This window comes from Phocoena phocoena, chromosome 15 (genome assembly GCF_963924675.1).
Source record: "Phocoena phocoena chromosome 15, mPhoPho1.1, whole genome shotgun sequence".
NCBI lineage: Eukaryota > Metazoa > Chordata > Mammalia > Artiodactyla > Phocoenidae > Phocoena > Phocoena phocoena.
Window position 1 is genome coordinate 9047421 of NC_089233.1, and position 26709 is coordinate 9074129.

Sequence of the window (26709 nt, forward strand, 5' to 3'; positions counted from 1 at the left end):
CCTTTGCCCCTGCCCCCCACACCCCCGCCTCCCTTGCCCAAATCTGGACCTCAGCACCTGCTAGGAAGAGCCTCTGACCCTTCCAGTTCCATAACGCAGACCTGCCCCAGACCTCTGGCTTCGGCCACCAGGGAGGTGGTGGCAGCCCCAGGGGCTGTTTCCCTCTTCCAGGAAGCAGAAGCCTCGGGCCTCTCGAGGGAGGAGGGGGAGGCAGGATGTGGCGGGGCAGAAGCCTATTACTACCTTACTTGAACAGTTCCACTGGTGAGGCTGGAGAGAACTAAAGAAACATCTGTACATATTGTCCACTGCCTTCCCTGACTCTCGTTTAGTGTATGAGCTTGGTCAGGCGGCCTCCCTTCCCGCCTTTTCCCTGAGAGCCATCTTTGCCGGAGGGCAGCAGGTAGAGCCCTCACCCACTTGCATCTCTGATATGCACTTGATGGGATTGGGGGATGGATTATCCCTAAAACTTTACCTTGCTTGGCTTGGCTATAAAAAGTGGTTCTCCCCCTCTGGTCCCATTAGGGGACTCTGTTTCCCCATTTCTTGCTGCTTCATCCCTTACTGGTTCCTTGCAGGATCGATTCCATTTAAAATGATCCTGACTCTAGCTTTGCCTTTGGAGACCCCAGCGGGTGCTGCTCCTGCTGTTCCACTTCCTCCTGCCAAGTCCGAGCCGCTGTTTCATCCCCGACCCTCTCTGCCAGTTTGGCCCCTAAAAGCCTGGTGGCTCAAGACTGTTAGCCTGGCAGACCCAGGAGTGATACCTTCCCCAGGAAAGGGAAGCTCCTGGAGCAGGCAGGACGCCCCCGCTGCTTTCAGCTGCCTCCTCGCCCACCGTCCCCATTGGCCTCATTGGGCTCGTCTGCCTCTCCGGGATCGTATGTCTAAAGCCTTGTCCTGTGTTATTTTGTCTGATGCTCAAGTCCATTGCTCTTTGAATCGAGTTTGGAGGAAGAACTGAATTGTATGAGTGGCGGCATGTTGGTAGTGCCGGACTTAACTGTTTCTCAAGTTCCTGGGGCCTCGCTAATTGAATGTGGAAAGTAGCACCACTTATGGCTACAAGTGCCGAGTCCTGAATTTTCAAATGGTGTTTTGACTTTAAGGGCTGGCAGCCCAAGGAGGATGGGTCTGAGGGGAAGCAAAGGCCTCTTCCCTCTGCTGTTTCTTTCCCACCTGCCTAACTTCACCGTAGGCTAGATCACTTGTAGTATCTGTTAGAAAACCTAAATTAACCACATTTTAAAATTGTATCTTACTTCCTCCACCCCTTCCTTCCTTCTTCCTTGGTTCCAAAACCACATACCCCAGGCCCAAAAACCTTGCTGCCATGCCCATCCTCTTTGGGAGAAGTATGAATGCGTGTGTCTAAATTAAAAGGAAAAATATTTAAACATTTTTTAACAAAATAAAAATTTATTTTTGTATTTAAGCTAAATTGCCTTTTAAATTCCTTCAAGCTTGGTTCATTGAGGTGGTTAAGTATAAATGCTATTGACTAGAAGTTTAGCTGTATAGTTAAGTTATACCTGTGTGAAGAAGAGGCTCAAATGCTGTCCCAGGCAGCTTTCCTGAGGGACTAGAGCTCCTTCCGGAAACACAAAATGTAATTCTTATTTTATAAATAATGTGATGTAGATGTAACTAGTCCCCCTCCCCGTGGTGAATGAGCGTGACTGTTGTGTGGCAGGGGACTGTGCCTCCCCAGCCCCAAGGAGAGCTCTGTTGTACTTAACTGTTGTGTGTGGAGCTGAGGAGCGACCCGAGCCTCAGACACCTGCTAGGACCGGAGGGGGGGTGGGGCGCGGGTCTAGAAATCAAGCTTCTGCCCATACCTTACATAAGGTAGCCCCTCTCAGCTTAGTACTCGCAGCTACAGCTAGTTTACCTCAGTTCCACAGGCAGGACAGTTGATCCAGGAGCCCCCTGAAGCGGGCGTCCTGGCGCAGCCTGAGTGTGAGCGCGTGAGTGCGGGTGTGGACATGTACGTGCACTGGACAGGGACGGGAGGCTGGGACTTTCCATTACAAATACAGACTGAATTCCTGTGAGTCTAGTTGGAATTTTTAGTATGAACGTGAGATTGTTCTCCTCGCTTATGTCATTAAAAAAAACTGTGATCTATCGTAGACCATGTCCTGCCTTTTATTTATGTGGGAAGCAGTGCATCTCACCAGCAAGAACAGAGCCCAGGGAAGGGACCCACAGCACAGGGATATCCGCTCTTTCCAGCTGGAGAAACGCGGTTACCGGTTTTCCTCCTCCAGCCATAAAAAGAGCCTTTGCAAACAAAACTGCGGCCTGGGGCTGAGGGCCCAAGACTCAGCTTGAGAGGAGGGCCTGAGAGGTCAAGGCTCCGAGCACCTGCTACATGCCAGGCTGTGAGCTGGGGGCAGCTGTTGCTTTTCGCCGCCGCCTCTTTCTCTTTGGAGCTGGGTTGGGTGTAACTTCTGGGGCTGATGCTTCAGCCTGTGAGACGGAGCTGGAAGAAAAGAAGAGTGAGTTAGATGTGCCCCAATCCTCCAGCGTCTTCCAAGCAGGCCCCCTGCTCACCCACCTTGGCACCTCTACCCGTTCAAGTACAGCAGTGAAGAAGCCGCCAGTGAGCGTGGTCTCAGGGGAGGCCCGGAGGCAGTGCTCAGCACCTGGAAAAGTGCCAAGGCCTCGGTGCGGCCAGGAGGGGAGGACAGGAGCCAGCCTGCAGAGAGGAAATGGAACGGGCTTCTAAGTAAGAGGGCGGCCCTCGCCCCAAGACCCTGGTGGACACCCACTACCTGAAGGCTGCTGGGCTCTGCTGCAGGGCGGCTCGCACCACGTCTTCGTTCTCCTCCTGGTAGAGGGAGCACGTGGAGTAGACGAGGCGCCGCAGGGCGGGGAACGTGAGTGCGTGGCTCAGCGCCCGCTGCTGGAAGGCAGCCAGTGCTCGCAGGCGCTCCTGGCTCGGCACGCCGGTCCCGGGCTCCTCCAGCTGTCTGGTCAGCATCCCTAGGGAAGAGTGCTTTCACCACACGCTGCCTGATTTCGTATGAAATCCCCACATACAGATGAGCACATCTGACCATTCACAGGATAACCTGAGCCAGAACTAAACCCGAGGCCAAAACGAACGACCTCCGCCACACACACCCCCATCCCCGCTCTAAGGCTGCTCTGGATCTGTGGGGCCCTTGGCCGCGTTTTCCCCCATCTCACCAGAGCCACTACAAGAAGGATCCAGCAAGATGTACTGGACCTGACGATAACGCTGGTCTGAGGGCGAGACCTCCAGGAAGTCCTGCTCAGCCAGCTCACAGCAAGAAACCCCGGCCCGGGCCAGCAGCGTAGCCGTAGAAGCCAGCCGCTTGGCATCCAGGTCAAAGGCAAAGATCTTCCTAGGGAGGAGGGCAGAGTTGAGGTGAACTGAGAATTTACGTAACACACGTACTTGAAGTCAGGACACACAGAAAATCACACTTAAATGTCTTTAAATTCTCAATATTTAAAAAGGGTCAGTGGGGGACTTCCCTGGTGGTCCAGTGGTAAAGATTCTACCTTCCGATGCAGGGGACGTGGGTTCGATCCCTGGTCAGGGAACTAAGGTCGCACATGCTGCGGGGCAACTCAGCCTGTGCACCACAGTGACCGAGCTCGCGCACCTCAATGAGAGCCCACGTGCCTCAAACTACAGAACCCGCGCCGCAATGAAAGATCCTGCACGCCTCAACCAAGACCCTGTGTGCCACAACTAAGACACAGCCAAAAATAAAAAATTAAAGTGAGTCATGTGAAGTTTAAAACAAAGTTAAAAAAAGTAAAGGTCCGTGGTTAGAAATAACTGCCCAGGGCCCTCTGCCCCAAGGGCTAAGGGATTCACATCTCACACGTGTAACCCACTGGGAAGCTTAGGGAACTGCCCTAGGTCCATGAGGAAATATTTAAAGGGAAGGCCTCCTTTCAGCCTTCATGACCTACTGGAGTTGAGTTCCTTATTTCTTCTTATAAAATATAGGATCAGACCCCCCACCCCACTCCTCTGTCTGACCATGGCACTCACCCTTGGTTCTTCAGAAGGGCAGCCAAGTGACTGGTCTTATTGCCTGGGGCAGCGCATGCATCGATGACATGGGAACCTGGAGGTGGAGCCAGCAGCATGGCCGGGAGACAGCTCGCCTGGCGGCACACAGCACAGGGGCTGGCTGAAGGGGACCCCAGGCTGATCACTCCCCTCCCGCTCCTCCCTTTTCCACCCATCCACCCTACCTTGTCTTGTAGGATGAGGTGACCAGCTTGGTACAGTGGATGTTCATGCAGATCTGTTCGGGCAGGAAACACAAGCAACTCCGGCAGCAAGGAATCCAGAAGAAAGCACTTCCCTTTGAGGGCCCGTACGTCCTCGAGGCTGCCAGGGAATAAGAGCTGTTCATGCCACATTTTCTGAACCCCTCCGTGCCAGGCAGCAAGCCAGACATTTCACATGTCACCTAACTGCTTATTTATGCAACGAACGGTTAAAACTGCTATGAGTAAATTAACAAGCTGATAAGATAGAGGCAGCAGTTAAGAGAACAGGCTTCTCAGGCCAGACTCTAGGTTCAGGATCCCACCTCCATCATTTACCAGTGGCGGGAGCACTGACACTTCAGCCTCTGTCTACACTTCTGGAAAATGGCAGATCTCGTGAGGATTAAATGACATGCAAAATACTTAGGAAAATAGTTTGCACAAATTAGACACTCACTAGCCAGTACTATTAAAACATAACCCTAGGGAGAGGGGCCTGGTTCAGGGAGCTGATTCCTGATGTTCATATAAGTAACCTGAGGAGGTAAGGTGAAAACTGTATTCTCCACACTGCAAAGGAGCATTGTTCATTCACCTGACCCACGTAGAAAACAGGCCTAGAGAATAACAACTCAGAAAGCTATGAAGTAGCAGAGCTGGAATTCAAACCCAAACCCAAACACAACCATTCTCTACCACGCTGGTCACTAAGCAGCATGCTAGAGGCAGATGGGGGAACATCCACAACAGATGGAGAGAGAGGGAGAGAGAAGAGGCAGCTTCCCAGAGCTGTCAAAGGACAGACCAGGAGGTAGGTGAGTGCAGGGAAGCCTGGGGTGAGGAGCAGCAACCACTGTGACAACACAGGGGCACAGAGTGCATGGCAGATGGGCCTGGAAAGGAAGCAGGGGGCACAGCGCAATGGAGAGCCACGGGTTTTCAGCAGGGGAGTAAAGCATCAGATCTGGCTGCAGAGCTCTCTGCAGCCAACACGAGGACAAACATGACAAGAAAGTCTGGAAGTGGGGAGACCAGTTTAGGAGATTATTCTGCCAATCATGATAGGATATGATGCTTAAACCCAGGCAGTATCCAGGAGGACAAAAAGAAAGATGCTGAAGGCACAGTAATAAATGACTGAAAGGAGAGGAGGGAAGCATCTATGATGACTCAGTTTCTGCCTTGACCAGATGGGTGCATAATGGTGATATCTGTTAGGTTACAACAGGGAATGCACAAGATGCCAGTGTCAGGGATGCAAGGATGGTTCAACACCCACAAAGTAATCAATGCGATATACACAATTAACAAAAAGGATAAAAATCACATGACCAACTCAACAGATGCAGAAAAAGCATTTGAAAAAATTCAACATCGGGCTTCCCTGGTGGCACAGTGGTTGAGCCGTCCGCCTGCCGATGCAGGGGACATGGGTTCGTGCCCCAGTCTGGGAAGATCCCACATGCCGCGGAGTGGCTGGGCCCGTGAGCCATGGCTGCTGAGCCTGCGCATCCGGAGCCTGTGCTCCGCAACGGGAGAGGCCACAACAGTGAGAGGCCCGCGTACCACAGAAAAAAAAAAAAAAAAAAAATTCAACATCCACTCATAAAAACTCTCAACAAACTGGGTATAGAGGGAACACACCACCTCAACATAATTAAGGCCATATATGACAAGTCCACAGATAAAATCATACTCAATGGTGAAAAGCTGAAAGCTTTTCCTCTAAGATCAAACACAAGGCAAGGATGCCCACTCTCGCCACTTTCATTCAACCTAGTATTGGAAGTCCTAGTCAGAGCAGTCAGGCAATAAAAATAAAAAGCATCCAAATTGGAAAGGAAGAAGTAAAACTGTCACTATATGCAGATGACATGATTTTATATAAAGAAAACCCTAAAGAATCCACCAAAAAACTATTCGAACTAATAAATTCAGTAAGGCTGCAGGATACAAAATCAATATACAGGGAATTCCATGGCAGACCAGTAATTAGGACTCCGCACTTTCATTGCCAAGGGCGCGGGTTCAATCCCTGGTCAGGGAACTAAGATCCCACAAGCCATGTGGCATGCCCCCCCCACAAAAATATATATATATACGAAAATCTGTTACATTTCTATACACTAATAATGAACTATCAGGAAAAAAATTAAGAAAACAATCCCATTTACAATTGCATCAAAAAGTAAAAAATTCCTAAGAATAAATTTAACCAAGGAGGTGAGAGACCTGCACACTGAAAACTATAAGACATTAATGGAAAAAACCCTGAAGATAACACAAATAAATGGAAGGATATTCTGTGCTCATGGATTGGTAGAATTAATACTGTTAAAATGTCCATACTACCCAAAGAAATCTACAGATTTAACACAATCCCCATCAAAATTCCAATAGCACTTTTCACAGAAACAGAACGAACAATCCTAAAATTTGTATGGAAGCTCAAAAGACCATGAATAGCCAAAGCAATATTGAGAAAGGAAGAAAAAAGCTGAAGCATCATGCTCCCTGATTTCAAACTATACTGCAAAACCTATACTGCACAACCACAGTAATCAAAACAGTATGGCACCAAGGAGAAGGTCAAGGTGGCAGAGTAGGAGGACGCTGAGCTCACCTCCCCCCCAACGAACATATCAAAAATACATCTACAATGTGGAGCAATTCCCACTGACAACAAACTGGAGACTAGCAGAAAGACTCTTATACAACCAAGGGTGTAAAGAAAAACCCACATGGAATATGGGTAGGAAGAGAAGCAATCAGGTCAGGACTTGTGCCCCTAGGAGGGGACAAAGAAGAGAGGGATTACACAATCCTCCTTGGGTTTCAGGATGCTGGCACCATCTGGGTGGCATCACCTGAAGGACCACATGGAAGCTGATTCCCTGCCACAGACACCCTCACTATTCATTACCAAGAGGAACTCCTATTGATACTGTGGTGTAATACTTGTAGACTTTTAAAAAATCAGTATTTATTAACAACCAGGAAAAAAATGGAGCTCATACTTAACATATGACTCCATGACTTGTTTTCCCATTTGCTATATTGTCAATAAACATTCACACCATCAATGTAAGCAGCTCCCTGATATTTCACAGTCTGAATAAAACCAAAATTTACTGAACCAAATACATACTGTTGGGATATTTTAGAATAAATGTAGATCGAGCCCAATTTTCCCCTATTCGAAACAAAATTATGAACATTTCAGAAGTGCAATCTAACGATAAATGACTAAAAGCAAAATTGCTCAAAAAGGGCACACAGGGCTTCCCTGGTGGCGCAGTGGTTAAGAATCCGCCTACCAATGCAGGAGACACAGGATCAAGCCCTGGTCCAGGAAGAGCCCACATGCCGCAGAGCAGCTAAGCCCACATGCCACAACTACTGAGCCCACGTGCCACAACAACTAAAGCCTGTGTACCTAGAGCCCGTGCTCTGCAACAAGAGAAGCCACCACAGTGAGAAGCCTGTGCACCACAACGAAGAGTAGCCCCCCTCTCACCGCAACTAGAGAAAGCCCGTGCGCAGCAACAAAGACCCAACACAGCCAAAAATAAGGGTGCACAGGTGAGTGGTTCAAACCACATTATTAGGCACCACAGCCCTAGGGTCTGACACCAGGAAGATGAATCCCCTTAGCTGGTTTGAAAACCAGTAGGACTTAGAGAACAGCTGTTAGAAACCTAGATTCCACTCATGAAAACAAGCACATGCTTGCTTACTCCAGGGAACAAGGTGCAGGAAGCTGACTGAAACAGCCTGGGACTCTGGCCGGTTTCCTGCAAATGCCCCAGCCCAGTGCACTCCCCAGCCCATGTCAAGCAGTTGCACTGATTCCCTGGCTCTGGCACAGCTCCACGCTAGGGAGAAGGCTGCCGGTGCCAAGAAGAGTGCACAGTTTGGGGTGGGTTGGGTGGGGACAAAGCCAGCTCAGACCTGGCATGGCATTCAGTTGGGGCAAGGGCAGCCATTACTGGCATTCGTAGAAGCAACAGATCAGGAGTGGTCTGGAGCTCTGACTGGCATGCCAGGACTGCCCCAGAGTGTGCCCCAGCCCATGCCAAGCACCCACTCCAGCCCCTCTTGCTCCAGCACCACCCCCTCTGGGGCAAAGGTGCCACTGCTGGGAGCAGGGTAAAAAGCATACTTAGAGGAAACAGAACCAGTTCAGACCCAAACCTCGGCTTCTGCTCCAGTATCCTGGGACCAGACACCACTCTCAGTAGGGCAGTGACAGCCACTGAGAATAGGAGAAGCCCTGGCTCACACCTGGCTCTGGCTCTAGCTCTAGCCCCTCCACCTCCAGCCCCACCTCCCACCAAGGTGATAGCTGCCAGCACACCCTGGGGAAAGACATGACCTGTGCTTACTTTAGATCCAGTTCTCCCACCAAAGGCACTGGGCACACACAGACTGCATAGTGATGCTCCCACACAAGGATACCCCTTCAAGACTGGGATAGGTAACTTTTTCACCTAATTTCATAAAGTTAAGCAAAATAAGAAGACAGATGAATTTGTTCCAAACAAAAAAAACAGGGAAAAAACCTGAAAAAAACAACTAATGAAACAGATAAATAATTTACTAGATAAAGTGTTCAAAGCATTAGTAATAAGAGTGCTAACTGAACTAGGGAAAACAGACAAACACAGTGAAGATTTTTACAAGGAACTAGAAAATATAAAAAGGAGCCAAGTCAAAGCTGAAGAATACAGTAAGTGAAATGAAAAACACACTAGAAGGAATTAACATCAGATCAAGTGATACAGAAGAACACACATTTGATCTGGAAAACAGAATAATGGAAACTACCCAATCAGAACAAAAAAAAATCTTTAAAAAATGAGACCAGTTTAAGGGATCTCTGGGACAACATGAAGCGTACTAATATTCACATTATAGCGGTCCCAGAAGGAGCGGGGAGAGAGAGAGGTCAAAAATGTATTTGGTGAAATTATGGTTGAAAACTTCCCAAACCTGAAGAAGGAAACAAATATCCAGGTATAGGAATCACGGAGAGTCCCAAACAAGACGAACCCAAAGAGACCCACACCAAGACATCATAATTAAAATGGCAAAAGTTAAAGCGAGAATTCTAAAGGCAGCAAGAGAAAAACAAAGAGTAACATACAAGGGAATACCCAGAAGGCTACCAGCTGATTTCTCTGCAGAAACTTTGCAGGCAAGAAGGGAGTGGCATGATATATCTAAGGTGCTGAAAGGGAAAAACGTACAATGTAGGATACTCTATCCACCAAGATTATCATTTAGAATTAAAGAAGAGAGAAAGAACCTCTCAGAGAAGCAAAAAATAAAAGAGCTCATCACTACTAAACCAACTCTAAAAGAAATGTTAAAGGGTTTTCTCTAAGTGGGAAAGGAAAAGCTATAACAAGAAGTAAGAATTTATAGGAAAGGAAAAATCTCGCTTGTAAGACAAATATATAGTAAAGGTGTGGATCAACCACTTAAGCCAGTATGAAGATTAAAAGCCAAAAGTTGTAAAATCAACTATAACTACAATAAACAGTTAAAGGATAAACAAGATAGAAAACATGACATCAAAAACACAAAACATAGGGGAGAACAATGAAAAAACATACATCTTTTAGAATGTGTCTGACCTTAAACGGCTATCAGTTTAAAACAAGTAGATAACAGTTATAGATCAACATATATGAACCCCATGGTAACTACAAATCAAAACCTACAGTAGATACACAAAAATCAGAGAGAAAGGAGCACAAGCATACCACTTAAGGAAAATCATCAAACCACAAGGGAAGAAACTAAGAACAGAGAAGAACTACAAAAACACCCAGAAAACAAGCAATAAAATGGTACATACCTATCAACAATCACTTTAAATGTCAATGGACTAAACGACTCAATCAAAAGACATAGGTAGCTGACTGGATTTAAAAAAAAAACAAGACCCATCTATATGCGGCTTACAAGAGACTCACTTCAGAGCTAAAGACACACACAGACAAGTGAGGGGATGAAAAAAGGTATTTCATGCAAATGGAAATGACAAGGAAGCTGGGGTAGCAATATTCGTATCAGACAAAGTAGACTTTAAAACACACACTGTAACAAAAGACAAAGAAGGGCATTATATAATGATGAAGGGATCAATAAAAGAAGAGGATGGGGCTTCCCTGATGGTGCAGTGGTTGAGAGGCTGCCTGCTGATGCAGACATGGGTTCGTGCCCCGGTCCAGGAGGATCCCACGTGCCACAGAGCAGCTGGGCCCGTGAGCCATGGCTGCTGGGTCTGTGCGTCCAGAGCTGTGCTCCGCAGCGGAAGAGGCCACAGCAGTGAGAGGCCCACGTACCGCAAAAAAAAAAAAAAGAAGAGGATATTACACTCAATAACATATATGTACCTAATATAGGAGCATCTAAATATATAAAGCAAATATTAACAAACATAAAGGGAGAAACAGACAGTTATAAAATAACAGTAGGAAACTTTAGCACCACACTTACATCAAGGGACATACTGTCCAGACAGATAGAAAGTCAATAAAGAAACAGTGGTCTTGAATTACACATTAGACCAGTTGGACTTAATCGATATCTACAGGACATTTCATCCCAAAACAGCAGAATACACATTCTTTTCAAGTGCACATGGAATATTCTCCAGATAAATCACATGCTAGGCCACAAAACAAGTCTCAACAAATTTAAGAGAATATATCAAACATTTTTCCAACCACAACAGTATGAAACTAGAAATCAATCACAGGAAGAAAAATGGGAAAAACACAAACACATGGAAACTAAACAATACACTACAAAAAAGCCCCAATGGGTCAATGAAGAAATCAAAAAGGAAATCAGAAAATACCTTAAGACAAACAAAAATAAAAACTCAACTTTCCAAAACCTATGGGATGCAGCAAAAGCAGTTCTAAGAGAGCAGTTTATAGCAAATACAGGCCTACCTCAAGAAACAAGAAAACTTTCAAATGATCAACCTAACCTATCATGTAAAAGAATTAGAAAAAGAACAAAGCCCAAAGTAAGCAGAAAGAAGAAAATAATAAAGAGAAGAAATAAAATGGAGACCAAAAAACAAACAAAAAAATAGAAAAGATCAATGAAACCAAAACCTGATTTTTTTTTAAAGGATAAAATTGATAAGCCTTTAACCAGGCTCATCAAGAAAAAAAGAGGGCTTCCCTGGTGGCGCAGTGGTTGGGAGTCTGCCTGCCAATGCAGGGGACACGGGTTCGTGCCCCGGTCCAGGAGGATCCCACGTGCCACAGAGCGGCTGGGCCCACGAGCCATGGCCGCTGAGCCTGCGCACCCGGAGCCTGTGCTCCGCAACGGGAGAGGCCACGGCAGTGAGAGGCCTGCGTACTGCAAAAAGAAAAGAAAAAAAAAAAAAGAGAGAGGACCCAAATAAAAGAAATGAAAAAGGAAATATTACAACCGATATCATAGAGATTTAAAAAAATCATAAGATCCCATTTGTTTATTTTTATTTTAATTTTCATTACTCTAGGAGGTGGGTCAAAAAAGATGCTGCTGTGATTTATGTCATAGAGTGTTCTGCCTGTGTTTTCCTCTAAGAGTTTTATAGTATCTGGCCTTACATTTATGTCTTTAATCCATTTTGGGTTTATTTTTGTGTATGGTGTTAGGGAGCATTCCAATCTCATTCTTTTACATGCAGCTGTCCAGTTTTCCCAGCACCACTTACTGAAGAGGCTGTCTTTGCTCTATTGTATATTCTGGCCTCCTCTGTCATAGATTAGGTGACCACAAGTCTGTGTGTTTATCTCCGGGCTTTCTATCCTTTTCCATTGATCTATATTTCTGTTTTGTGCCAGTACCATACTGTCTTGATTACTGTAGCTTTGTAGTATAGTCTGAAGTCAAGGAGCCTACTTCCTCCAGCTCCATTTTTGTTTCTCAAGATTGCTTTGGCTATTCGAGGTCTCAAAGGAAACCATAAATAATAAGAAAAGACAACCCTCAGAATGGGAGAAAGTATTTGCAAGTGAAGCAACTGACAAAGGACTGCTCTCTAAAATATACAAGCAGCTCATACAACTCAATATCAAAAAAACAAATAACCCAAACAAATAATGGGCAGAAGACCTAAATAGACATTTCTCCAAAGAAGACATACAGATGGCCAACAAACACATGAAAAGCTGCTCAACATCATTAATTATTAGAGAAATGCAAATCAAAACTACGAGGTACCACCTCACACTGGTCAGAATGGCCATCATCAAAAAACCTACAAACAATAAATGCTGGAGAGGGTGTGGAGAAAACGGAACCCTCATACACTGTTGGTGGGAATGTAAATTGATTCAGCCACGATGGAAAACAGTATGGAGGTTCCTTAAAAAAATAGAAATAGAACTACCATATAACCCAACAATCCCACTACTGGGCATATACCCAGAGAAAACCATAATTCAAAAAAACATATGCACCCCAATGTTCATTTCAGCACTATTTACAACAGCCAGGACATGGACACAACCTAAAGGTCCATCAACAGAGGAAAGGATAAAGAAGATGTGGTATATACACAATGGATATATAGATATACACAATGGAATATTACTCAGCCATAAAAAGGAATGAAATTGGGTCATTTGTAGAGACGTGGATGGACCTAGAGAATGTCATACAAAGTGAAGTCAGAAAGAGAAAACCAAATATCTTATAATAACACATATATGTGGGATCTAGAAAATGGTATAGGTGCTTGCAAAGCAGAAACAGAGACACAGACGTTGAGAACAAATGTATGGATAGCAAGGGGGAAAGGGGTGGGGTGTGAGGAAGTGGGGGACTGGGATTGACACATATACATTATTGATACTATGTACGAAACAGACAACTGGTGAGAACATACTGTATAGCACAGGGAACTCTACCTAATGCACTGTGGTAACCTAAATGGGAAGGAAGTCCAAAGGGAGGGGATATCTGTTATGTGTACAGCTGATTTCATTCTGTTGTGCAGTGGAGGCTAACACAACATTGTAAAGCAACCATACTCCAATAAAAATTTAGAAAAATCAATCTGAAAAAACAACATAAGAGAATACTATGAACAAACAGTTATATGCCAACAAAAGACAACCTAGAAGAAATGGATAAACTTCTAAAAACATACAATCCTACAAGACTGAATCAGGAAGAAACAGACAAATCTGAAGAGACCAATCACTAGTAGTAAAATTGAATCAGTAATCAAAAAACTCCCAGCAAACAAAAGTCCAGGACCAGATGGTTTCACAGGGAAATTCTACCAAATATATAAGGAAGAGCTAATACCTATCCTTCTCAAACTATTACAAAAAAACTGAAGACGGAACACTCCCATATTCGTTCTACAAGGTCACCATTACCCTGCTACCAAAATCAGACAAAGAAACACTCCAAAAAAAAAAAAGAAAATTATAGGCCAATATCTCTGATGAATATGGATGCAAAAATCCTCAATAAAATATTTGCAAACTGAATTTAACAATATATAAAAAGGATCATACACCATAATCAAGTGGGATTTATTCCAGGGATGGTTCAATATCCCCAAATCAATCAATGTGATACACCACATCAATAAAAGGAAGGATAAAAATCACAAGACCATCTCAATAAATGCAGAAAAAGCATTTGAAAAAATTCAACATCTATTCATGATGAAAACTCTCATCAAAGTTGGTATTAAAGTAACATATCTCAAAAAAATAAATAAATAAAATAAAGTAACATATCTCAACATAACAAAGTCTGTATATGACAAACCCACAGCTCACATCATACTCAATGGGGAAAAGCTAAAGGCTTTTCCTCTAAAATCAGGAATAAGACAAGGATGCCCACTCTAGCCACTTCTATTTAACACAGTATTGGAAGTCCTATCCAAAGCAATCAGACAAGAAAAAGAAATTAAAATGCATCCAAATTGGAAGGGAAGTAAAACTATCACTATTTACAGATGACAAGATAAAGAAAACCCTAAAGTTGCCACAAAAAAACTGTTCATTAGCAAATGAATCCAGTAAAGTTGCAGGGTACAAGATTAGCATTATACACTTTTCTATGCACTAATAATGAACTATTAGAAAGCAAGAAAACAATCCTGTTCAAAAGTGCATCAAAAAGAATTAAATACCTAGGAATAAACTTAACCACAGAGGTAAAAGACCTATACTCTGAAAACTATGACACTGATGAAGGAAACTGAGATGATACAAAGAAATGGAAAGATATCCATATTAAGGGACTGGAAGAATTTAAATTGTTAAAATGTCCGTACTATCCAAAACAATCTACAGATTTAATGCAATTCCTATCAAAATATCCATGACATTTTTCATAGAACTAGAACAAATAATCTTAAAATTTATATGGAACCACAAAAGACCCTGAATAGCCAAAGCAATCTTGAGAAAAAAGAACAAAGCCAGAGGTATGAAGCTCCCAGACTTCAGACTCTACTACAAAGCTACACTAATCAAAACAGTAAGGTACTGGCCAAAACACAGACACATAGATCAACAAAACAGAAGAGAGAGCCCAGAAATAAACCCACAAACTTATGGTCAATTAATCTATGACAACAGAGGCAAGAATATACAAAAGGGAAAAGACAAAGTCTCTTCAATAGGTGGTGCTAGGAAAAACAGACAGCTATATGTAAAAGAATGAAATTAGAACATTTTCTCACACCATATACAAAAATAAACTCAAATCAATTAAAGACCTACATGTAAGACCAGAAACCAAAAAACTCCTAGAAGAAAACATAGGCAGAACACTCTTTGACATTAATCGTAGGGGAATTCCCTGGCAGTCCAGTGGTTAGGACTCTGTCCTTCCTCTGCAGGGGACACGGGTTCAATCCCCGGTCAGGGAACGAACAAAGATTCTACAAGCTGCATAGCGCAGCCAAAAAAAAAAAAAAAAAACTAGCAATTTTTTTGTTTTTTGATCTGTCTCCTATGGCAAAGGAAACAAAATAAATAAATAGGACTAGTTAAAAGCTTTGGTACAGCAAAGGAAACCACTGACAAAATGAAAAGACAACCTACTGAATGACAGAAAATATTCACAAATGATATGACTGATAGGGATTAACATCGAAAAACATAAAAACAGCTAAGACAACTCAACATCAAAAATACAAACAACTGGGCTTCCCTGGTGGCGCAGTGGTTGAGAGTCCGCCTGCCGATGCAGGGGACACGGATTGGTGCCCCGGTCCGGGAAGATCCCACATGCCGCGGAATGGCTAGGCCCGTGAGCCATGGCCGCTGAGCCTGCGCATCCGGAGCCTGTGCTCCGCAACGGGAGAGGCCACAACAGTGAGAGGCCCGCGTACCGCAAAAAAAAAAAAAATGTGGAGAAGGCATGAATAGACATTTTTCCAAGGAAGACATACAGATGGCCAACAGGCATATGAAAAGATGCTCAACATTGCTTATCAGAGACATGCAAATCAAAACCACAATGAGATATCACCTCACACCCATCAGCCATCAGAAAGGCCATCATCAAAAAGAACACAATTAACAAATTTGGCAAGGCTGTGGAGAAAAGGGAACTCTAGTACACTGCTGGTGGGAATGTAAATTGGTGCAGCCACTATGGAAAAACAGTATGAAAGTCACTCAAAAAACTAAAAATATAACTACCATATGATCCAGCAATTCTACTCCCGGGTATATATGTGAAGAAAATGAAGTAACACTAATTTGAAAAGATACATGCACCCCAATGTTCATAGCAGCATTATTTACAATATCCAAGTTACTGAAGCAACCTCAGTGTCCATCGATAGATGAATGGATAAAGAAAATGTGGCATACATACACAACAGACTATTACTCTGCCATAAAGAATGAAATTCTGCCATTAGCAAGAATGTGGACAAACTTGGAGCGTATTATGCTTAGTGAAATAGAGAAAGACAAATTCTGTATGTTGTGGAGAGCCACCTGAAGAGTATTGCTGGGTCTCAGCAAGGCTGAGACCCTGAAAAGTGCTGCTGGGCCTCAGCAAGGCTGAGAACAATAGTGCTTGCATGGCAGGCACGGGTATGTACGTCATGGGAAAACAAAGCTTCCCACAGCGTGGATTCTCTCAATTTCCCATGTATATAATAAAAGCTCTGAGTATTTGCTTGTTTATAATTAGTACTAATATTCCCATTACTCATGGGGGATTCAAAGAAAGGCCTCAATATAGAGTAAAGTGGGAAGAACCTAAAGATCCCCCTCCAACTACACCAGCTGTTCCTACTTATTGACCTGCATATTGGATTAAAAGTAATACTATAGGAATGTTTATATTGCAACAGCCTACGTTAATGGAAAAGTTAGATGATATATGGCCAAAATGGGGAGTGCAAGATATATTTGGAGTACATTGGTATTGGCACAAGGGAAGTTTAATAAGAAATAAAGTTATGATGAAACACTTTTTAATGGAACATACAGCTGCAATGTTAAAGTTAAACTGTAATCCTGGGTTTTATATTAATAAGTATAAGGGACAAAAGATCTATTGTAAATATTTTTAGGAAGATCTAAAGTCTAGATTAAAGATTCAATGTTCACCACCATGGCCCCGAAACCCACCGCTTTGGCTTCCCCGTATGTGTAGTGAGTGGCCACATAAATTGTGTCCACCTGTTAGTATATATTTTTGTGTTTTATGAAAATGTATATAAATAAAATTAAGAAGTTTTAAGAATGCTTTGATGAAATGCTTTTGATTTAATGATGATTAAACATTAAAAAGCTTTAAGAGTCTTTTTAGGTTAAGCCAAGAGTGAGACGTGACAAGGCTTCTTACCTGCACCACTGAGGCGAAACTTACAAAGAAAAGGGCGCTGACGCAGAGTATGTGGGAGTAAAGCACTGAAGCAAAGCGGACCAAGGAAAAGGACATGATGACTTTTGAGAATTTTGAGGAAACCACAAAGGACGTTTTTAGCCACAAGGGACAATTGCTCTCAATCACAAGGGACAATTACAGACATAATAAGAAAATTATGTAAACTGCGTATGTGAAATGCTTATGTAAAAGGTTCTTTTTGGTCTGAGAAAATGATGGTGATGATTGATAAAGTAATAAACTAAAATCAGTTTACTGTTTTGAAAGTATAAAAAAGTATAGTGTGTGCAATAAAGCTTGTCAGAATTCCTGCATCCTAAGAGGTGTTGTGTCTTCTGTCCTCGCCCGACTCCGTCTACCCTCAGGCAATCCTGTCCTGCTGAGGCTGGACCTCGGCAGTATGTTATCACTTATATGTGGAATTTAAAAATAAATTAACAAATACAACAAAACAAACAGATTCACAGATACAGAGAACACCACAATGGTTACCAGTGGGGAGGGGTGTAGTGGAATAACTGAGGACATGGAAAGGAGACGTGACCCATGAGCCCCCCCTCGGCAAACCGAGGGCTAGCGAATAAGCCAGAACCCCTCGGCAAACCGAGGGCTAGCGAATAGGCCAGGACTGCAGGCAGTCCTGGATACTTTGGGCACTGATCCATGAAATGACCTCAGTATAATCAGAACACAAGGAAACGTCCTTGTGCTACTTTAGTATAATCAGAATGAGGGGAACACAAGGAGATGTCCTTGTGCTGCGTATGAGCTCAAGGACGAAGCACGGCACGTCAAGAAAGCCCATTGTTGCTTGTATAATCAATAAAAGCATATGTTGCTGCTTTGGATTTCTGGAATGTTAAGAAAACAAGTCTTAAGATGTAAACATAGATAATGCTTAAATAAAAGCTACCACAGCAGGACAGACGGCACTGTATTCTACTGCTGTGCTTCTCCACAGTTCACCGCGGGTGATGAGCTTACTTTCGGCCCTACAACAGCGGGGGGGGGGGGGGGGGGGGGGGGAAGGAGGGAGGGGCAAGATAGAGGTAGGGGATAAGAGGTACAGTACAGAGAATGTAGCCAATATTTTATAATAACTTTAAATGAAGCATAATCTATAAAAATATTGAATCACTATGTTGTACACCTGAAACTAATATAATACTGTAAATCGACTACACTTCAATTTAGGAAAAAAAACCAGTACGGTATTGGCATGAAAATAGACACAGATCAACGAATCAGAATAGAGAACCCAGAAATTAACCCACAAATATACAGTCAAGTATACAGTTAAGGAGCCAAGAATATACAGTGAGGAAAGGACAGTCTCCTCAATAGATGGCATTGAGAAAACTGGACAGCTGCAAATAGAAGAATGAAACTGGACCACTATCTTACACCGCACACAATAAATTAACTCAAAATGGATTAAAGACTTGAATGTATGCGGCACATTACTCAGCTATAAAAAAGAATGAAATCTTGCCATTTGTTGACAATATGGATGGACCTAGGGGTTATTATACTAAGTGAAATAAGTCAGAGAAAGAAAAATACTGTATGATTTCACTTATATGTGGAATGTAGGAAAAAAATGAATAAACATAACAAAACAGAAACAGAGTTATAGATACCAAGAACAGGTGATTGCCAGAGGGGAGGAGGGTGGCAGGGAGGAGAGAAATAGGTGAGGGAGATTAATAGGTGAGGGAGATTAAGAGGTACAAGCTTCCTTGGGCTTCCCTGGTGGCGCAGTGGTTGAGAGTCCGCCTGCCGATGCAGGGGACACGGGTTGGTGCCCCGGTCCGGGAAGATCCCACATGCCGCGGAGCAACTGGGCCCGTGAGCCATGGCCGCTGAGCCTGCACGTCCGGAGCCTGTGCTCCGCAACGGGGGAGGCCACAACAGTGAGAGGCCCACATACCACAAAAAAAAAAAAAAAAAAAAAAAAAAAAGAGGTACAAGCTTCCAGTTACAAAAAAAATGAGTCAGTCTTCCCTGGTGGCACAGTGGTTACAAATCCGCCTGCCAATGCAGGGGACACAGGTTCAAGCCCTGGTCCAGGAAGATCCCACACACCGCGGTGCAACTAAGCCCGTGTGCCACAACTACTAAGCCTGTGCTCTAGAGCCCACGAGCCACAACTACTGAGCCCACGTGCCACAACTACTGAAGCCCATGTGCCTAGAGCCTGTGCTCCACAACAAGAGCAACCACAGCAATGAGAAGCCCGCGCACCACAACGAAGAGTAACCCCTGCTCACTGCAACTAGAGAAAGCCTGCACGCAGCAACGAAGACCCAATGTAGCCAAAAATAAATAAATTAATTTTTTTAAGAAATGAGTCATGGGTATGAAATGTACAGTATGGGGAATATAGTCAATAACTATAATATCTTTGTATGATGATGGATGGTAACTAGACTTATCAATTGTGGTGATCGTTTTGAAATGTATAGAAATATCAAATCACTATGCTGTGTAACATGAATTAACAGTGTTATAGGTCAATTATACTTCAAAAACAAATCAACCAACTCATAGAAAATGAGATCAGATTTGCGGTTACCAAAGATGAGGGGGAACTGGATGAAGGTAGTCAAAAGGTACAAACTTCCAGTTATACAATAAATAAAGTATTAGGAATGTAACATACACCATGATAAATATAATTAATACTGATATGTTACATATGAAAGTTGTTAAGAGAATAAATCCTAAGAGTTCTCATCACAAGGAAGAATATATTTCTTTTCCATCTCTTTCATTCTTATCTATGTGAGATGATGGATGCTCACTGAACTTACTGTGGCCATCATTTCATGATGCATGTAAGTGAAATCATCATGCTGTGCACCTCAGACTTCTACTGTGCTGGATGTCAATTACATCTCAATAAAACTGAAAGGAAAATAAAAGACTTGTATGTAAAACCTGAAACCATAAAATGCCTAGAAGAAAACAGGTGTAAGCTCCTTTACATCATCCTTGGCAACGATTTTTTGGATTTGACACCAAAAGCAAAGGCAACAGGGGCTTCCCTGGTGGCGCAGTGGTTGAGAGTCTGCCTGCCGATGCAGGAGATACGGGTTCGTGCCCCAATCCGGGAAGATCCCGCATGCCGCGGAGCGGCTGGGCCTGTGAGCCATGGCCGCTGAACCTGCACATCTGGAGCCTGTGCTCCGCAACGGGAGAGGCCACAACAGTGAGAGGCCCGCGTACCACAAAAAAAAAAAAAAAAAAAAAAGCAAAGGCAACAAAAGCAAGCAAAACAAACACAAAAACCAAGTGACACTGCATCAAAGCTTCTGCACAGCAAAGGAAACCATCAACAAAATGAAAAGGCTATCTATGGAATGGGGGGAAATATTTGCAAATCATATATCTGATAAGGGCTTAATATCCAAAATACACAGTGAACTCATACAACTCAACAGTTTATTAAAAACACCCAATTAAAAAATGGGCAGAGCCTCTAGAGAGATATTTTTCCAAAGAAGACATACAGATGGCCAACAGGTACACTACACTGTACGGCTGTTAGCATAAGTGACACCATCATAAGTCAGGACAGTTTCTCTCTACTGTGCAGTAAGTCTCCTCTGCCGTCAGGGCTTTGTAGTTGATAGTGTTTAATAATCATTAGGACAGTGGCCTCTATGCTCCGTTAGTCCCTAAACAATGGTGAAAACCGTCGCTGGTGTATTCCCAGCGCCCATGAGACTCGTCACTGGTTTATAAATCTTGACTTAGGAATGCACACCCTGTTTCCAAGGACCTACCCACATACCCTAGGTTAACTATAAAATTGTCCCACTGGCCCCTCTGCTGTGCAGAGTGCAGCAACGAATCCTTCCAGATTGTTGTCTGACCAATCCCACCCTGTAAGTTACCCTATAATAAACGGATCCATTGATTATCTAGAGCTGCCTGCCTCATTTTCCGGCCTCCTGATGCCTTCTCAGTTCAGTGGGCACTTTTCATTCCCTCCATCCTCCAACAATTGGCAAGCCAGTCAGGAAACTGAAAACGACACAGGAATGGGTAAAGGGGCAGTAAAGCCCATTGATGGTAGGGGAAATCCCAGGCTGGCCAGCCACTTCCACGTGCAGTGATTTGGCTAGGCTTAGGGAACACTTCCAGCCAGTGTGTGAGTACAGGGATGCCCCCAAAACACCAAAGGGCTTATTAGATATATCAACTGAAGCGGTGGGAAAGCAAAAAGTGGAAAAACAAAGTAAGCTATTGCATTGCATGACCTTTGTTATGCGCTCTAATGACTGGCACAGAAAAGGAATTACAGCTCAACAGGGAACTAAAGAAGACTAAAGAGGCGCCGGCATTAGAAAGGGATGTCCAGATGGCATGTTCCACCACTTCAGACATATGTTAAAGACAATACAACAGGAAGAACATGTTGAAGTGATAACATGTAAGATGCCTAAAATGCAGGGCCACAGGCTGTTCCATTCAAACGTGAGGACCTTTTCACAGGAGAAATGGGACCCCAAGAGGTGGGATCCTTGGGATAACTACATGTCAGAAGTTGTGGACATAACTCTAGAGGAGGAAGACCTGCAGGCAAGACCTCTGATCCAAACTACAACACAGGCCACTAGGGAGCCAGGAGATAACCGAGAGGAGATCCCTAGAATCCAAGACACAACTATGTGGGGATATTTCTCCACTGAGTTAGAATTCACTGGCAGGTTTAAACAAAAGAGTAGGAAAGGAATTGCAGCCTGGGTGTTCCGTTCATGGGATACTGGGAGAAATGGCATGTTAAATGAGTCAGAAACATCAAAAATGGCCTTGGTCACAGCACAGCCCACCCTCCAGCAACACTTGTATGCGACTGGGTTGGGAGAAATCCAAGGGTGGCTATAGCCACCTTGATTGACTAGATACGTGCAGGTATACAAACGGCTGGGCCAAATGAGGGGGATGTGCCGTCCCCATCCTGAAGATGGGCCTCTATGCAAGAGTGACAAGAAATAGCTACGGGAATTGGGAACAAAGCATGCTACCTATGCTCCTAATTTCCGAGAACTTGATGAAGAGTTATTTACAACAGGCATAAAGGATGGTATCCTGCAGTCTACTCTAGGAGCTTGGTACGGGACCTTAGTTTCAGTTTTGGCCCCAATGGTTAATCGACTCATTCAGACGGGGCACCCATGATAGCTGATCTAAGCAAAACTGAAAAGATCTGGCATTAGGGAAACAGAAGGAGAGATAAAGGCAAAGAGAAAAAAAAAGAAAAGTGAGGAAACTAAACAAAGGGGCACAACTAGAATTTCCCACAATTATGGTAAGACCTGGTATTAGCTGGAACCCGTAAGGAGAATATAAATAACCTAATCCGATCCTTTTAACTTCATGGAAAGCATTACCCAATGAAATAAGTTTACTCTTCGGTCAGCAAGAGAAAAAGAGGAACAGGCTTAAGCCTATGCTCCACAGGGGCAGGAAGATAACGAACAGGGGTGCAGGGCTTCCCTGATGGTGCAGTGGTTGGGAGTCCACCTGCCGATGCAGGGGACGCGGGTGCGTGCCCCGGTCCAGGAGGATCCCGCGTGCCGCGGAGCAGCCGGGCCCATGGGCCATGGCCACTGGGCCTGCGCGTCCAGAGCCTGTGCTCCGCAACGGGAGAGGCCACAGCAGTGAGAGGCCCGCGTACCGCAAAAAAAAAAAAAAAGAACAGGGATGCATACGCCCCACTCCTAGGGGTTAGGGGTGAAGTCAAGGTTGCTCCTTGGTGCAGGCCACAGGGGGCAACTGGAGGTCCCATACTGAACTATTAGTCCCACACCAATAAACAGACTGTCCTGGCTTTAACAGACATTGTGCCAAGTGTACCCTGATTTATGGGAATCCATCCAAGTTCCAAGGGGAAATACAAGCCACTGATGGATATGGAGGCCAGAGATGAGGATGAAACAAGTGAGCCTGTATTTACAAGTTGGAAGAGCCCCCCCCCACCCCCCGGACCCTGCTCATCCCCTTCTGGTTTATATTTTCCCCATACCTGAGTATATTTTGGGTGTGGATGTCCTACAGGACCTGGACCTCATAACCACCATGAGCGAGTTCCACTTACGGATCCGAGCAGTCAAGCCTGCAATGGTGGATCATGGTAAACGGGATCCTGTAAAGTTGCCTATCCCGTGGAGAGTGGTGGCAATAAAAAATATCACCTACCTGGGGGACAGGAAAAAATAACAGCTACCGTCAAGGAATTAGGTAAGGTGGAAGTTAAAAGACCAGCACAAAGCCCGCTAAATAGCCCCATGTGGCTGGTGGAAAAACCAAACCTGGTGCATGATAGTAGATTACAGAGAATTAAGGCAACACCTCCCTATCTATGCAGCAGTTCCAAACAGCCCAACCCCTGGATCCAATTCCTCTTCCCTTTAGACAGATCACTGTGTCTTAGGTTTGTCTAATACCTTTTTCAGCACACCCTTAGATAAGGAGTCCCAGGACCAGTTCACCTTCACGTGGAATGGGAGACAACAGACTTTTACTGTCTTACCCCAAGGTTGTCTGTATAGTACTGCTGTATGTCATGGGATGGTGGCCTGGGATTTGGAAAACTGGGCTTTCCCTCCCTCTTTAGTTCTCTATCATTACATCGATGAGATGTCAAGCTGTGATGCCTTGCGCTCTCTTCCCCAAGCCACTACACCTCTTCAGGAACATTTAAAAGCACAGGGATGGGAGGCAAACGCCAACAAGGTGCAAGGACGGAGACAGTCAGTAAAGCTCTTTGGAGTTACCTGGTCTGGCAAGACTAAAGTGATGCCTGAGGCTGTTTTGATAAAACACAGGTGTATCCCATGCCCTGACATGTAAAAGGACTACAGGTCTTTATAGGTCTGCTAGGGTACTGGCACCCTTCTATTCCCCACCTTGACCAGATATTAAAACCACTATATGCTTTAATGAAAAAGAGAACAATCTGGGACTGGAATACCCCACAACAAGAGGCTTCTGCAAAGGCCAAGCTGATTGTCCAAGGACTGAGGGTGTTAATGCCAGGTGCAAGTTGCGAATTGGATTTAAGTATATACATCCAGATGGGTTTGGGTGGAGGCTCTGGCAGCAACAAAATGGGAAATAAGTCCTGCTAGGAGTTTGGTCTCAATAACAGAAAGGGGCAGAGAACCGGTATGGTCCTAAAGAAAAACAACTGTCAGCAGTTCATCTAGCCTTACAACAAACCAAGGGTCTGACCACCGACCTACCGGCTGACATACAGAATTCCTACCTGTGTGCGACGGAGCACCTTACAAAGTGTCAGCCCACTCAGCAGAAGAACACCCTCTCCCGGGAGGTGCATGCCTGATTAGGGCCGGTGACCTACAGCGACCCACCAAAGACCCCTGCAACATCACCTGCTGCATCCCCTCTACCACAGGTACAGGGAGATACTGGGATGCCCCCTGCTAACACATGATACACGATGTCAGCTGTAGGGCCAAGCCACTCGGTGGTCCTCCACAGCTGCTTGGCTCCGGATGTCATCTGGTTCAAGGGACTGAACAAAGTAGTCAGTGGGCAGAACCCAGAGCCACGTGGCTGGTGATTACCCACAAACCCATGCCCCTCAAGCTTACCACTTGGCATCAAAATAATCGGGAAATGTTAAATAAACCTCTGTGGGGGGCTGAATTGAGGGCTGATATTTGGACTGCCTGCGCACAGCCAGGTGCCAGCATGACCTTACGGCACTCGTCAACTCTGCCTGGTCATCACGAAGCAGCTGCATTAGCAAGAGCTTTGTTGCTGGAAGAATTACAGACCCCCTCTGACATGGCAGACTGGCTCCACTGAAAGTCGGGACACAGAGGCCCCAAAACTTGGGAAATAGTAAAAAAGCGGCATTTGCCTCTCCAATACACAGACCTCTGAGTCACAGATAAGGGCGGCCCTCAGTGTCCTTTGAAGTGCCACCCTCTTCGACACACCCCAGGGTACACTGGACGCTCTGACCATCCAGTTACCAGATGACAAGCAGACTACATAGGGCCTTTGCCAGTATCAGAAGGACATAAATATACTCCAACCTGTGCTGACACAGCCACTAGATTGATGCAATCCTTTACCAGTAAGAAAACCAACTAGGCTGCAACAATCAAAGGCCTGTCAAAATTGGAAGTTATGTATGGAACACCAGCCCAAACTGACATGAACAAGGAACCATTTCACTGGACATGAAATACGAGTGGGCAGATACCCCAAGAAATACTTTGAACTTTCATCTACCATACAGTCCCACCACGGCTGGCCTTATAGAGCACGTCAACATGTCAGAAGCCACATTAAAAGCCCCATCTCCTGACTGCACGTTAAGAGGTTGGTCCCTCCCCACTCCCTCCACGTTAAGAGGTCTGAAACTATCAGACGATTAAATGCTGTCCCCAGGATGACAACCTGCAGATGAATGGCTACCTGACCAGACACCAAGAGCCTGAGACTGCAGGCTCAGAAGGGAGGCCTTAAGCCTACCCTGTAGGAAGGTCTCCTTTTGCCACTGCCACAGGACCTCTGACCTAGTGTTACTGTAATTCATTAGCATTTAAATTGGTCTCCCCCTTCCAGGTGGCTTGGTATCCTAATCCCTTGGGGCCTGGGTATTGCCTTCCCTCAATCAGGCCTTTTATATGGTAATGGACCCCACTCAGACCCAAATCTCCTCTCCAAAGCATTAGCACAAGGACCTGAAGTGGGTTTGCTCATGTGGGTTCCTGCTGAGGCCCCAGGTACTGAAGACATTAAAGGACAAAATGAGTCGTACCACCTGCCAGGAAAAAGGCCAAAACCAGGGGTGGTTTTGGCCAACGGTGATCAAACAGCTACGGTGCTCACAAATGAGGATTTGCCTACCTTTCACCCCTAAAACATCTGTCTTATCACTCATAGTGTGTGCCTCATAGACTCCCTGGCTCTGGTTACCAGAAATGTCCTCCTCTCCCGGGCCTCAACGTATGCGAAGGTCCACAATCGCTCTGACTGCTGGGTCTGCAGCCTGTCTCCAATGCAGAGTAGATGCTGTGGACAGTTCATCTGTCCCACAGAGTGGGACAATGGCTTGGTGACCAAAAATCCCCTTGGTGATCTGGTTCCTATACATGAAGGTTCTGTTTGATTATACTGACTCTAAACAATGTTTTTTCCCTGGTGCAAAACTGGTCAAGTAATCCCTGGACTCCCACAGCTTATATTTGGGATGGTTTAGTGTGGCTGGGAGCTGCACAAGGAGTCTTGATGTCCAGAGCCCCCACCTGCATAGGAAGGACCAACCACTCCCAAACAAATCACAGATGTATGGAGGGCTTCCCTTTGAAGTCTGCTGACGAACTCACAACATATCAAATGATGAACGGACAGGAACGGAAGCAGCTTCCTACAGAACAGGCGACTTCATGACTCCCAAACAAGGGATCTGGAAATGTGGAGCTTATCTGTGGCCTTATTTGCCCTAGTGGACGGGCCAATGCGCCTTCTCTTCTGGGCCGTACATACACCTCTTTA

At 44.8% G+C, this 26709-nt stretch overlaps 1 protein-coding gene across 1 annotated transcript in view; it reads right to left on the bottom strand.

Annotated features, from left to right (window-relative positions):
* Window positions 1-2470: 2470 nt before the first annotated feature.
* NSUN5 (NOP2/Sun RNA methyltransferase 5) overlaps window positions 2471-26709 on the bottom strand; it is a 33931-nt gene continuing 9692 nt past the window's right edge. The window contains exons 5-10 of the mRNA XM_065892272.1: window positions 4246-4384; window positions 4040-4155; window positions 3199-3377; window positions 2781-2991; window positions 2560-2704; window positions 2471-2488 (exon numbers count right to left, since the gene is read on the bottom strand). Of these exons, the coding sequence (XP_065748344.1) occupies window positions 2471-2488; window positions 2560-2704; window positions 2781-2991; window positions 3199-3377; window positions 4040-4155; window positions 4246-4384 (808 nt within the window). The remainder of the gene's footprint in view (window positions 2489-2559; window positions 2705-2780; window positions 2992-3198; window positions 3378-4039; window positions 4156-4245; window positions 4385-26709) is intronic.